The sequence below is a fragment of the Littorina saxatilis genome, linkage group LG14 (assembly GCF_037325665.1).
Source record: "Littorina saxatilis isolate snail1 linkage group LG14, US_GU_Lsax_2.0, whole genome shotgun sequence".
NCBI classification, from domain to species: Eukaryota; Metazoa; Mollusca; class Gastropoda; order Littorinimorpha; family Littorinidae; genus Littorina; species Littorina saxatilis.
Window position 1 is genome coordinate 25,517,474 of NC_090258.1, and position 13,231 is coordinate 25,530,704.

General features: G+C 43.5%; 1 protein-coding gene across 4 annotated transcripts in view; it reads left to right on the top strand.

The window, feature by feature from the left end:
* Positions 1 to 12,087, top strand: part of LOC138947422 (tax1-binding protein 1 homolog B-like) — a 34,917-nt gene extending 22,830 nt beyond the window's left edge. For 3 of the 4 annotated variants that reach the window (XM_070318888.1, XM_070318889.1, XM_070318890.1), the window contains exons 11-18: positions 1,705 to 1,878; positions 2,403 to 2,565; positions 3,538 to 3,845; positions 4,925 to 4,987; positions 5,344 to 5,507; positions 7,170 to 7,402; positions 8,307 to 8,361; positions 9,273 to 12,087. In XM_070318888.1, coding sequence (XP_070174989.1) covers positions 1,705 to 1,878; positions 2,403 to 2,565; positions 3,538 to 3,845; positions 4,925 to 4,987; positions 5,344 to 5,507; positions 7,170 to 7,402; positions 8,307 to 8,361; positions 9,273 to 9,498 — 1,386 coding nt within the window. In that variant the 3' untranslated portion in view covers positions 9,499 to 12,087. The remainder of the gene's footprint in view (positions 1 to 1,704; positions 1,879 to 2,402; positions 2,566 to 3,537; positions 3,846 to 4,924; positions 4,988 to 5,343; positions 5,508 to 7,169; positions 7,403 to 8,306; positions 8,362 to 9,272) is intronic. The other variant, XM_070318891.1, reaches the window with a different exon arrangement.
* The last annotated feature ends 1,144 nt before the right edge of the window (positions 12,088 to 13,231 follow it).

A 13,231-nucleotide genomic window follows, 5' to 3' on the forward strand; every position in this document is an offset into this window, starting at 1 on the left:
TTTTTAATATATTGTTAATTTTTATTGTAATTCAATCAAGTTGGCGTTTTAATGAAACAGATCCTGTGATTGGTCAGAATGCCCCACCTCATTAAAAATTACCGGTCATTAATTGTCGATAACCACTCGCTAAAAAAGTCATTAACCACCTGCTGGCGAGGCGCATTAATACAGCCTCAACGAGTCTCGGTTAGCTTTGAGGGTCATTTTACAAGTAGGAAATATGAAGGCCAACGAAATACCGAGACCATAAGGTATGCGAAGTGATGACGTCGAATACGTGACGTAAGTTGATGCATGAATTCTTCCGGACTACGTCAGTCAATTCCAAGGATCGCTTTTGTGATGAAAAGAATTTGTTTTGGAGTTTGCTGTCCAGAAACCCGTCAAAAAAGAAAGGAAAATGTGTGTGAAAGAAAACAAAACAGGAGCAGAGTGATAAGATAGGAATACAGGGACATATTTCTTGGGACTTGACCCTTGCAGGTAGGTGGACTGAAAGTAGTGTGTGAACAGAACAGAACCAATTCTGTCTGTTTACCATCGCATGAAAGCAGGAAAGAGATCGTCGTCAGATAGAATTACAATAACATTAACATACTTCCATTTGAAACTTCTCGGTCGTCATCGTGGATTGACGCCCTCCCAAAGTCTAATTGAAGCCCTCCGTCGCTTCGCTCCGTCGGGCTTCAATTAGCTTTGGTCGGGCGTCAATCCCCGATGACGACCTCGAAGTTTCAAATGAAAGCATGTTAATGTGTAATTATTATGATTTTTGTTTTGTTTTTTATTTTATGATTATTTAAGATATAAGACAAAATAAGTTTTTTGTTGTTTGAGATTTTTGTATTTGAATTGTATGAACATATTTTAGATTTTTGTGTGTGACGATTTTACGATTATTTGTGATTGTTTTATGAAGAGTTTATGATTACAATATTTGAGAATTTTGTTTATCCCTTGTGCATTTTGGAAGAGACAAAATTCAAAGAAAAATGACAGTACGATGGAACACCCCTTTGAAGGCCCTCAATTTCAGACCTCCAACCTTTTAAGGCCTTGCTTTTTCACATTTTCTGTTGATAACTTCTGTAAAATGACCTCCATTTTGAGACTTACCTGCTGTAAAATGACCTCCATTTTGAGACTTACCTGCTGTAAAATGACCTCCATTTTGAGACTTACCTGCTGTAAAATGACCTCCATTTTGAGACTTACCTGCTGTAAAATGACCTCCATTTTGAGTTAAAAAACAAAGGAATACTGTACTCACCAATACAAGAACGAGACAAGATGGTACGAATTTTCGCTTATGGAAGCTTCATCAGGAAAAACAAGAACACAAAAGACAACAAAAAGCAGACGCAACACGGAACGAACAAGGTTTGAAACCTTGAAGGTTTCATTTTCTTTCAAACCTTGTTCGTTCCGTGTTGCGTCTGCTTTTTGTTGTCTTTTGTGTTCTTGTTTTTCCTGATGAAGCTTCCATAAGCGAAAATTCGTACCGTCTTGTCTCGTTCTTGTATTGGTGAGTACAGTATTCCTTTGTTTTTTAACTTTGTTCATCTTACCACAATCACTTCGTTGTTTAGATCTCCATTTTGAGACTTACCTGTAGACCTGATTTTCTCAGATTTTTGGAGGTGTAAAGGGGGCTCCAGACGTTTCATACTCTAACCTTGTTTTGTTTTTTTATCCTTCAAGGTCAAAGTCAAGGAATCGGCTGCCAAGGACGAAGAGATTGCGTATCTTGACGAACAGGTGGCGAGCAAGGGGGCGGAGGCATGTGACGAGGAGGAGGACGAGGGGTCAAAGTTCGCTCTGATGGTGGCCAATAAATCGCTCCGGGAACGACTGGAGGACAAAAATAAGGAGCTGGTCAGTTTCATGATGGTTTTGATTAGCTTGCTAGTTGTCTCGCAACTTATTTCTTTTGGTGTGTTTACTTTGGATGTCACAGGTTTTGCTTGCAGGTTTTTAAAAAAAAAATTTTACAATTTCATGACGTTGAGCCTGACTTTACTTTACAGTAAGCTTGCTATAATGTGTTATCCCCCTTGTGATAAGGGGCCTGGTAGCTCAGTGGGTAGAGCACTGGACTTGTGATTCTAGGGTCATGGGTTCGAATCCGTGCTGGGACGGACACGGGTCAACTTTATGGGCAGGCTCAGAGACAGTATCCATGGTCCATCCCATTGTCACCACTGTGGCAAGTAAAAGACCTCGGTCATTCTGCCATAAGTGCAGGTGGCTGATAACACCTAAACACTCACACACCTGGGTAGCGCAACTCGGTTGCTGCTAGCTTTCCACTGCGAGGAAGCGACCCGAATGTCCCAGCGATGGGACAATACAGTTATGAAAATGAGATTTGTTTATTCATTTATTTGTGCATTTTGCAGGACTCCCTGAGGAGTGAGAAGAGGCGGTGGGATCAGGATAAGATGGACTGTGAGCAGGAGGTGAAGGATCTGAGAGCGCGTCTGGAGATGGGCAAAGTGGAATACACCAGGCTCATGCAGGACAACAACAGAAACATCCGCAAGCTTCAGAAACACAAAGAGGGTGAGTGTGTGTAAGTGTGGAGGGGGGGGGGAGAAAGGGGGGGGGGATAGGGTGTGGGGGTGGTAGAGCTGAAGGGATGATGGGCAAAGTGGAATACAACAGAAACATCCGCAAGCTGCAGAAACACAAAGAGGGTGAGTGTGTGTAAGTGTGGGGGGGGGGGAGAGGGGGGGGATAGGGTGTGGGGGTGGTAGAGCTGAAGGGATGATGGCCAAAGTGGAATACAACAGAAACATCCGCAAACTGCAGAAACACAAAGAGGGTGAATGTGTGTGTGGTGGGGAGGATTTGGGAGGGGGGAGGGGTGTGTGTGGAGGGGAGTATTTTAGATGCTTATTCCTATACTCTGACCTTGAGTCAAGGCTGGAGATGATCAAGACCGTTGTCTTTTTACTCCAGGTTCAGCATATAAGTTATCTTTAGTGGTCTCTGTGTCTGTCTGTCTGTGTGTCTCTGTGTTTGTCTGTCTCTGTGTTTGTCTGTCTCTGTGTCTGTCTGTCTGTCTGTCTGTCTCTGTGTTTGTCTGTCTGTCTGTCTGTCTCTGTGTCTGTCTGTCTCTGTGTTTGTCTGTCTCTGTGTCTGTCTTTTTGTTTGTCTCTCTCTTTCTCTCTCTCTCTCTGTTTCTCTCTCTCTCTCCCTATCTCTATCCCTCCCCCCCTCTATCTCACACACACACTCACACGCACACAGACGCACACACACAGACACAGACACAGACACAGACACACAGACACAGACACACACACAGACACACACAGACACAGACACACACACACAGACACACAGACACAGACACACACACAGACACACACACACACACAGACGCACACACACACACACACACACACACACACACAGACACACACACACTCACACACACAATGAAAATGCGCATCTGTCCCACTCCACCAACCTCCCCAACCTCCCCGTTCAACATCAAAATGTCAACCTTTTTCTGTTCAACCTTTACAGTGAAGAGATCATCAGCGCCAGTGGCCTCCGCAGCGGCAAGTCACGATCATTCCTACTCCTCTGCCTCCTCCTCCTCCTCCCCCTGTTCCTCCCCGTTTCCTAGCAACGCATCAGACGACCAAGGCAAGCACAAGTACAAGCGCCTGTACCATCTGGAGAAGAGGAGCTTGGAGGAACTGAAGGTCGTTCACGCTCGCACCGAGCATTCCCTGGAAGGCAAGGTCGCTGAAGTCTTTATGCTCGAAAGTCGAGTGGCAGCGCTCACGGAACGTTTGGGGTCCTTGGAGGCCGAGAACAGGGCTTTGTCGGTGAGTTGTGTGTGTGTCGGTGAGTTGTGTGTGTGTCGGTGAGTTGTGTGTGTGTCGGTGAGTTGTGTGTGTGTCGGTGAGTTGTGTGTGTGTGTCGGTGAGTTGTGTGTGTGTCGGTGAGTTGTGTGTGTGTCGGTGAGTTGTGTGTGTGTCTGTGAGTTGTGTGTGTGTCGGTGAGTTGTGTGTGTGTCGGTGAGTTGTGTGTGTGTCGGTGAGTTGTGTGTGTGTGTGTGTGTGTGTGTCTGTGTGTGTGTGTGTCTGTGTGTGTGTGTGTGTGTCTGTGTGTGTGTGTGTGTGTCTGTGTGTGTGTGTGAGTTGTGTCTGTGTGTGTGAGTGTGTGTTTTTGTGTGTGTATGCATGTGTGTGCGAGTGTGTGTGAGAGAAGGAGAGAGGGCAGCACACATGTGGTGTGTGTGTGTATCTTCTTCACGTTCGTGAGGAAATCCCTTTACATGGCAACGATCCTCGTTTTGGTTGGTGCGCCTAATTTCCCTAGAGTAAAAGATAAAGTGGATAGTGTACCTACGAAAATATAAACAGTGGTGGGTTGGTAGGCAAGCTATTGCTTTTCGCTATTTGCCATGGCGCCCGATTTCAGGCCCTGTATGACTGTCTGTCTGTCTGTCTGTCTGTCTGTCTGTCTGTCTGTCTGTCTGTCTGTCTGTCTGTGTTTGACATGCTTGTGTGGACAGATGAGATGTGTGTGTGTGTGTGAGTCAACACACTGTAACTAGGAGATAGCAAGTTTATATTGACCATGTAAACTTTAAGGTGGGGGGAGAAAGGGGGGGGGGGGTGTGTTTCTCCAAGTTGGTCTATATGTACATTAGCAAGCGTGTGTGTGTGAGTGTGTATATGTGCGTACAGAAGGGGGGGGGGGGGGAGGGGTGTATGTATGTATGCGTGTGTAAAAGCAAACTATTTTGTTGTGCTCATGTGTGTATGCATGTGCGTACATATGTCCCAGCATGCGTCTGCGCGTGTATGCCAGTGTGTATACAGTAACCATCATATGCAACTAGCTTTTCCTTCCCAAACCAGGTTTCTTGGTGTTTTAACGCATTTGGTTTTGTTTCCAGCACTTTAACACCCAGAAGGACACACACATTGAGAGACTGGAGAAGAAAGTGCAAGCTATACAGGCGAGTGGCTGTCAATGATGTCCATTACTTTAATACATGATTATATCCCATAATTTTTGGGGAATTTTCTTCCGCTGATATAATGAAGTCACTGAAACAAACTTAATTCTTGAAATTCTTTTTCAGTTCCTGAGAGTGAAAGAAGCGAGAGAATGTTCACATTACGCAGTATGTCGTCTTCTCAAACTTTGTTTCTCTTTTGACGTCAGATATTTTGCTTTAAAAAAGAGTGTCAAGAAAGTGATGTCTTGGCTCATTTAATCGGTGTCGCTTGTCATTAATGGAGTTCCAGTCTGGAAAGAAAACAGAATGAACAAAGAAAAATGAACAACTTATTATTCCAACTTGTTTCACAGATGGCGGAAGATGACACTCAAGACTGTGCCTTCCACGATTCTCTCGCCTCCGTTCCCAGTGTCGCCTCGGTGGAGGAAATACAACCAATCCAGAGAGAGGAGAAAGAGGCCCAGCCAACGAAATTGCTCTACCCCAATCCTTACTCTGTCGGCAGCTTTTCCGAGTAAGTGTTTTAGGGCAATAACCCGATTTAGCCCCTGTGAGGTTCATGGTCCCACTGACTGAAACCACAGACCAACAAATAGCCTGGACCGCCAACTCGTCACGTGACCCTTCGAGGTTACGACTCTCGACTTTCAGGGGCGCGTCCCGTCCGGTTTGAAAGGCCAGCGATTCGAAGACAGTGAAAAGAAAACACGCTCCAGTTATTTGTGACAATGGGAGGTGACAATGAACTGTATTTTCCAAAACTCCAAACTAAACTTAACAAAACTCATCGAAAAACATGTTCCATATGCACTTTTGCTGAGTTTATTTTAGCACTTTCAGAACTTACCTCGGCAACTTCGTCCATGTTTACAATCGACACCGGATATCACGTCCCCCTGATTTCTGAAAGGCTTGTAAGCGTAGGTTCCTAAATGCGAGAGGCTGCTACCTCGTAATAGAGAGAAAGAGCGGAGAGAGAGCTAGTTGGCGGTCCAGAATAAATGGTCTATGCTGAAACTGAAATCGTTGCTCTTCTTTCGGTACACGTGTGTGATGTCACTTCCGCCGGGGTTAGTAGACAAATGCCGGAAATAACTCTGTCGGGTTTGTATGGGTTGTGACAGAGTGATTACCCTTGGCTTATTCTTGGACAAATAAATGCTAGGTGGTTCCTGTACAGGTGCTGGAGACACATCCTCTCGCTAGTGACTGGCTTGTAATGTCCCGTGGGAAATGGCTCCCCATGTGTCATTGTAGGCCAGTCACCAGCGAGGGTGTGTGTCTGTTAGGAAACGCTACCGTTGCTGAACTTTGGTTCAGTTTTGTGTGTTGCATGTAGTTGACTTATTTGTACTTTGTGGGAAAGTACCGATATTATATTTTGTAAACACAATATGGACGAGAATGCAGGTGAACTTTCTAGTCCTGTCAAAACAAGTTGTTTACCGCGTTGTTTTGAGTCGTGGGTTCGTGGCGTTCGCTCGGATTAAGTGCGTCGGCGCTTTTGATGTACGTCACAGAGAATGTCACTCTTCTAGTCCATGGACGGTTCATATAATTTTAGTTGTATCATGTTCGGTCTGGAATATTCTCGAGATTGAGTATTTACTATATAGGCCAGCGCGATTTGTATGTAAAAGAGCTTCTACTTTGAGTTCTGCTACGATGTGCAGTTGTATGTATGGAATGCTAAATAAATCCTCGAACTCAATTTGACGAGTTGTTTTCTGCTGCTGCGAAGACGGGCGACGTAGAATAAAAGAACACAGTTATACGACGTTTGAGAACTTGTGGCAATCTCAAGTGGCGTGTAACAGTGTCTCATACATGTGTACAGGAACCAAGTGTTGATTATTTGTCCTTCTTCTTCTTCGTCGTTCGCTGATTATTTGTCCAAAAAAAGCAAGAGCACTAACTCTTTCACAACCCATACAAACCTCAGAGTTATTTTTAAACATCATCTATTCGGAACTATGCCGTAAGTGTTTTAGCAAATGAAAAAAAAGGAAAAAGGGGCCCAGCCAATCGAATAACTGTATTATAATCAATACTGTCAGTTCAGAGGAAGTTTTTATGTCCCATTGCTGGGAGATTCAGGTCGCTTCAGATCTGTGTAAAATGTCCTATTTTGTTGAAAAATTAAATTGGCATAAACCACACTTTTGCGTTTCAACAGTTCTGGCGACAGCGCCCAGATGAAGGTTCTGATGGAGAGATTCGCGAGGAGCGACTCTGCCGTCTACATCCCAACCACGGAAGAGGACGTCGGGTCAAACCAAGACCACCTGTCCTCCGCCTCGGAAGAGGAAGGTGACCTTCCGCGACCTCTGGTCCCCGAGGTCATGCCCCAGGCCAAGCTGGCTGCGGTGAAACAGCAGATCTGTTGTGGGGGCAGTGGTCACGATGCAGGTGAGTGCGGTGAATTTTGTTTCATTTACTTTTATTATCCCATTGCTGGAAAACTCCGGTCGCTTCCTCCCAGTGGAAAGCGAGCAGCAACAAGAGACGCGCTACCCAGGTGTGTTTCGGTGTAATCAGCCATCCCCAGTTATGGCGGAATGAACGAGGTTTTATGAGGTGACTTGGGGGTGGGACATGGATACTGTCTCTGTGTCTGCACATGGAGTCGACCCATGTCTTCCCCGGCCTGGAATTGAACCTGTGACCCTAGGATCACAAGGCTAGCGCTGGGCGGGGATGTAGCTCAGTCGGTAGCGCGCTGGATTTGTATCCAGTTGGCCGCTGTCAGCGTGAGTTCGTCCCCACGTTCGGCGAGAGATTTATTTCTCAGAGTCGACTTTGTGTGCAGACTCTCCTCGGTGTCCGAACACGCAAGCACAAGACCAAGTGCGCACGAAAAAATCCTGTAATCCATGTCAGAGTTCGGTGGGTTATAGAAACACAAAAATACCCAGCATGCTTCCTCCGAAAACGGCGTATGGCTGCCTAAATGGCGGGGTAAAAAACGGTCATACACGTAAAATTCCACTCGTGCAAAAAACACGAGTGTACGTAGGAGTTTCAGCCCACGAACGCAGAAGAAGAAGAAGACAAGGCTAGCGCTCTACCAACTGAGCTACCCAGCCCCCAATAATAAGGATTGTGAAAAAGGTACAGTGAAACATCACAAATAGGACCTCCAAAAATCTAGGAAAATCAGGTCTTCAGTGCGAGGGAGTATGTTTACTGGCATTTTTTGTCTCTTGCAGAAGATTGCTTGCTTTTGAAGACTTTTTACAAACTAATGCGCAGTCTGAATTGCCTGTTGCAGAAGATTGTCTACTGTTTGAAGACTTTACTGCATGTGTTTCAGATGACCAACTGCTGTTTGAAGACTGCAGTCCAGAGTTGCCTGCCCTTGAGGAAAGGTGAGTCCTGATACATTTTACTCATTTGAAGACTTTGATGAACTTGATGAAAGCCTGAGAAAGTGTATGTTTTTGACTCAGCGATTATTTGTGTGTATCAGTTGGCTACTTTGTGTGTGTGTGTGTGTGTGTGTGTGTGTGTGTGTGTGTGTGTGTGTGTGTGTGTGGGTGTGTTTGTAGTGGAACCCCTTGTAATACCTCCAAAAAGTTGAGAAAATTAAATTTTAAAAAGGAGGGAGTCTTAATCTAGGGACATTCTAAAATAAGTCACAGCATCATTTGTGTGTGTGTGGTTTGGTCTCTTTGTTTGTCCACTTTAAAGGCAGTTAAGTCGAGTTTCTTGTGAATGTTTTGTTTTGTCCTGAATCAAACAATCCAAAAAGATTATAAAAAAAAAGTAAAACATTTTTAAATGTTTTTTTTTTACCTGATCTTCAACCTAATTTTTGGGGCGGGGATGTAGCTCAGTCGGTAGCGCGCTGGATTTGTATCCAGTTGGCCGCTGTCAGCGTGAGTTCGTCCCCACGTTCGGCGAGAGATTTATTTCTCAGAGTCAACTTTGTGTGCAGACTCTCCTCAGTGTCCGAACACCCCCGTGTGTACACGCAAGCACAAGACCAAGTGCGCACGAAAAAGATCCTGTAATCCATGTCAGAGTTTGGTGGGTTATAGAAACACGAAAATACCCAGCATGCTTCCTCCGAAAGCGGCGTATGGCTGCCTAAATGGCGGGGTAAAAACGGTCTTACGCGTAAAAGCCGTGGGAGTTTTAGCCCATGAACGAACAAACAAACCTAATTTTTGTTTGTTTGTTGTTGTTGATTTGATTGTCTTTAAAGGGGCTTTAAATTTCCACTGTATTTTTTTTCCCCTTGTACAAACTGTATTCACATCTCTCCTATCTCGTACAGTTTCATGGACGCCATCGGCGAGGGGATGAACATCTGCCCGCAGTGCGAAGCCAGCGGTCTCGCCTCCGGGGCTTTCAACGAGCACGTGGCCGAACACCTCGGCCGCATTTGTCCCGTCTGCAAAAACCTGGCCGACGATTCCATGAGCCAGCAAGACTACGAGCAACATGTCAACCGATGTTGCGAGGCGACGGTTGAAAGGGAAGAGGAAGATGGGAGCGAGTAAGTCAGTAGAGGTAGCGGCGAGAGTGGAGGATGATCGATCCAGAGACTGTGATGGCTATCAACTGGTGTTGCTTGAGGAAATTGATGTTAATTAGTGGACGAATTTAGTTACAAAAATCAATAAAAATCGTAACATACAAAATATGATAATTCTACCCTCAGTGAGAAAATGTTCTCCAGGGGAGGGAATGAGTATGCTTCAAATTCAAAGGGAAATATACAGCATGTATTGTTAGAGTATTGATTTTTTTTTTATTGCAAAGTATGTGTACCTGATTGGTATCATGGCAGTCAAGAGATTAAGGCTTTCTGCTGGTTTCGCTCTTCAAATCTTGAGAGATGATATTTTTCTACTGTGGTCAGAATTTTACTCTGAGGAGATTGGGTAACATGCACAAGTTGGTAATTTTTGGTAAAATTGATGTTGAAAGTCAGCTTCTGGTTCAGTCTTCAGAGTTTGACAACTTTTATGCTTTCATGGCGCTTTAAAGTCAGCTGTAGGAGATTTGATAACGTGCACAAGAGGAAAATGTAGACAACTGGTATTTGTTGTTCAAATTGATGGTTACAGAAAGGTGCTGGTTTATATTTCAAAGTTTGAGAAATTATATTTTGCCACAGACCTACAAATTTGCCCATGGAGATTTTATAACTTGCATAAGATGAACAAGGTGAGAAGAGATGCCTGTCATTGACGGTGATATTTGAATGAAGCTGCTGGTTTCGGTTTTGAAGCTTAACATTTGTGTATATACAAAGCAGAAGTGGTTACCGTCTGGTAGAGATGTAATAGCAAGATGACATGGTGGACATCTTGTACCGCGTGTGATAACTTTGCTAATGTTATTTTGTAGTTGTAAAAAGGTTTTTTATTTTATTTTTTCGTTTTTGTTTGTGTGAGTGTGGTCGCAACAGATTCTTTTGTGTCGTTTTTCCCCCCGGCTATGATGGTTAGATTTTTGTTTTGAAGCTAAAGTACAGTCGTGTTGGGCTTACCTTTGTTTGTTCACAATCAGAGATACATGGGTGGGATTCTTCCGGTATATGCCGGAAATCCACATTTAATTGTGGCCTTTTTTTTTTTTTTGTGCTCATGATTCATGACATTATCCATTCCCGCCCATGGAGATACATTCATTGTCATATTTTTGGGAAGCAGAAAATGTCTGCATGCCAGTCTGACATATATTCATCGTAAAATATAAAGTCCTTTTTGTAATTAAGGGTAAGCAGGCGTTGCTATGATCAGAGAAGTAATCTGATTTGTCATTCTGTCTGTCTGTGTCACTTTTGTCGAAGCTATTCAAACGGCCATTTCTGAACAAATCCTTCCCAAACTTTCTGTGTGTGTTAAAATGCCTCTCATGGTCAGGTCCCGGTAACATTTAAGTCACAATATTTTCAGTATAAGAACAGTGGAACCCCCCCTTTTAAGACCTCCAACAATCTGAGGAAATCAGGTCTTAAAAAGGAGGGAGTCTTAAAAATAAGAAAAATGAGGGAGTCTTAAAATGGAGGGAGTCTTAAAAATGAGGGAGTCTTAAAAATGAGGGAGTCTTAAAAATAAGAAAAATGAGGGAGTCTTAAGAAGGAGGGAGTCTTAAAATAAAAAGGAGGGAGTCTTAAAAAGGGGGCGACTTTACAGAGGTTCAGAACAAAAAGTTTCAGACAAACAGGGCCTTAAAAGGGAGGTAGTGTTTGGGGGGGAGGGGGAGGGGGGTGTCCACTGTTATGGGACATGATGAAGGGGTGTCGTAGAAAGCATTTGCTTTTCTTGTTAGTTCAAATAGCAGACACCGATCGCGAAAGATTTCAATCGACGCTTGATCAAAAAACATTCCTTATGGTCGTTCATCAGGTTCCTTGGTGCAATGGTCTCCACCTCCCACCAAAGCGACCTGGGTTTGATTCGTATTTTCTTTATATTTTTGTCAGCTTATTTTTGGTTTGTTTTTGTGCTGCTGACTTTTAATGATGCTCAGTTCTTAGTTCATGTTTAAGTGGGTATAGTTGATTGCTTATGACAGAGGGTGCGCGGTTTTTCTGTCTCCATCGTACTTTTTCAAGTGAAAGGGGGATGGTTTGAGCAGGAGATACTTTTCCATCTTACATCTTTGTAGTGGCGTAGTGGATAAGACATCGGCCTCCTAATCGGAAGGTCGTGAGTTCAAGCCGCGGCCGCGCCCGCCCGGTGGGTTAAGGGTGGAGATTTGTCCGATCTCACAGGTCAACTTATGTGCAGACCTGCTTAACCCCCTTCGTGTGTACACACAAGCACAAGACCAAGTGCGCATGGAAAAGATCCTGTAATCCATGTCACAGTTTGGTGGGTTATAGAAACTCAAAAATACCTAACATGCCTCCCGCGAAAGTGGCGTATGGCTGCCTGAATCGCGGGGTAAAAACAGTCATAAACGTAAAAACACACTCGTGGAAAAACATGAGTGAACATGGGAGTTTCAACAAAGAAGAAAAACCTGTGTATAATGACCACCCAAGGGACCGCCCAGAAGGGGTTGTCATAGACAGATGGTCACTAAGGAAAGGTGAATTGAAAATAAAATAAATCACCAGGGCTTGTTTGGGGAGGTGGTTGTTGGCATGTGAATTGAAAATAAAATAAATCACCAGGGCTCGTTTGGGGAGGTGGTTGTTGGCATGTGAATTGAAAATAAAATAAATCACCAAGGCTCGTTTGGGGAGGTTGTTGTTGGCATGTGAATTGAAAATAAAATAAATCACCAGGGCTGGTTTGGGGAGGTCGTTGTTGGCAGGTTCCACTGTATCTGAAGTCTGCATCATTGTCCGAGTCCTGTACGCCCCCCCCCAGATGCCTGACTTATACCTTGAAAAAAAAACAAAGTCCAAAGAAGGTTGCACAAGAAGTAGGCTTGCAGCTGTGAGATATCGATGTTTGTATCGTCATGTGCATTACATGTAGTATGGCTGCGAATAATATTTGTTTAAAATATATTTTTGCTTTATGGATTTCTTTTGGTTTGTACAGTGGAACCTCCTTTTTAAGACCACCACAAATCTGAGAAAATCAGGTCTTAAAAAGGGGGAGTCTTAAAACAGGGGTCAACTTACACAGGTTATTAACCGAAAGTCTGAGAAAACAGAGTCTTAAAAGGGAGGGGGTCTTAAAAGGTGTTTCCGCCGTATCGTCATGTGCATTACATGTAGTATTGCTGCGGATATTATTTGTTTAGAATATAATTTTGCTTTATGGATTCCTTTTGGTTTATATATACATTTCCAGCAGTGTTGCCCGGTAATTTAGACTCACATTCTTATAATTATAGTGAAAATGTGGCCTGTTAACCCTGACAAAAGTGAGGTGGAATTTCTTTTAAATCTACTGGACTTTTGATATGTGTAAATGAACAAAAAAGCATTTTTATGGACCAGTGTTCATTTTGAACAAAATGTTTGCAAATCACCGGTTTATTTTAGTTTTTTTGTTTTTGTTTTTTTAAGGATCAGTCATCATAAAATATATGCCAATGCGAGCTATGACTGAGTATCTGAAGTATGCATATTGGTTTCTTGTGATTAGGAGCATATTTTTTTTTGGTTTTTTGTTTTGCTGTGAGTGTTTAGCTTAGGTGTTGTGAACTTTTATCCAATTTATTTTAACCACCTTAATGTGTGAATGAGTAATTTTCATATTTATTTAAGAATCAGCATTCACACAACAAGATCCTGATATGCGCACTTCTTCGTTTGCAGAA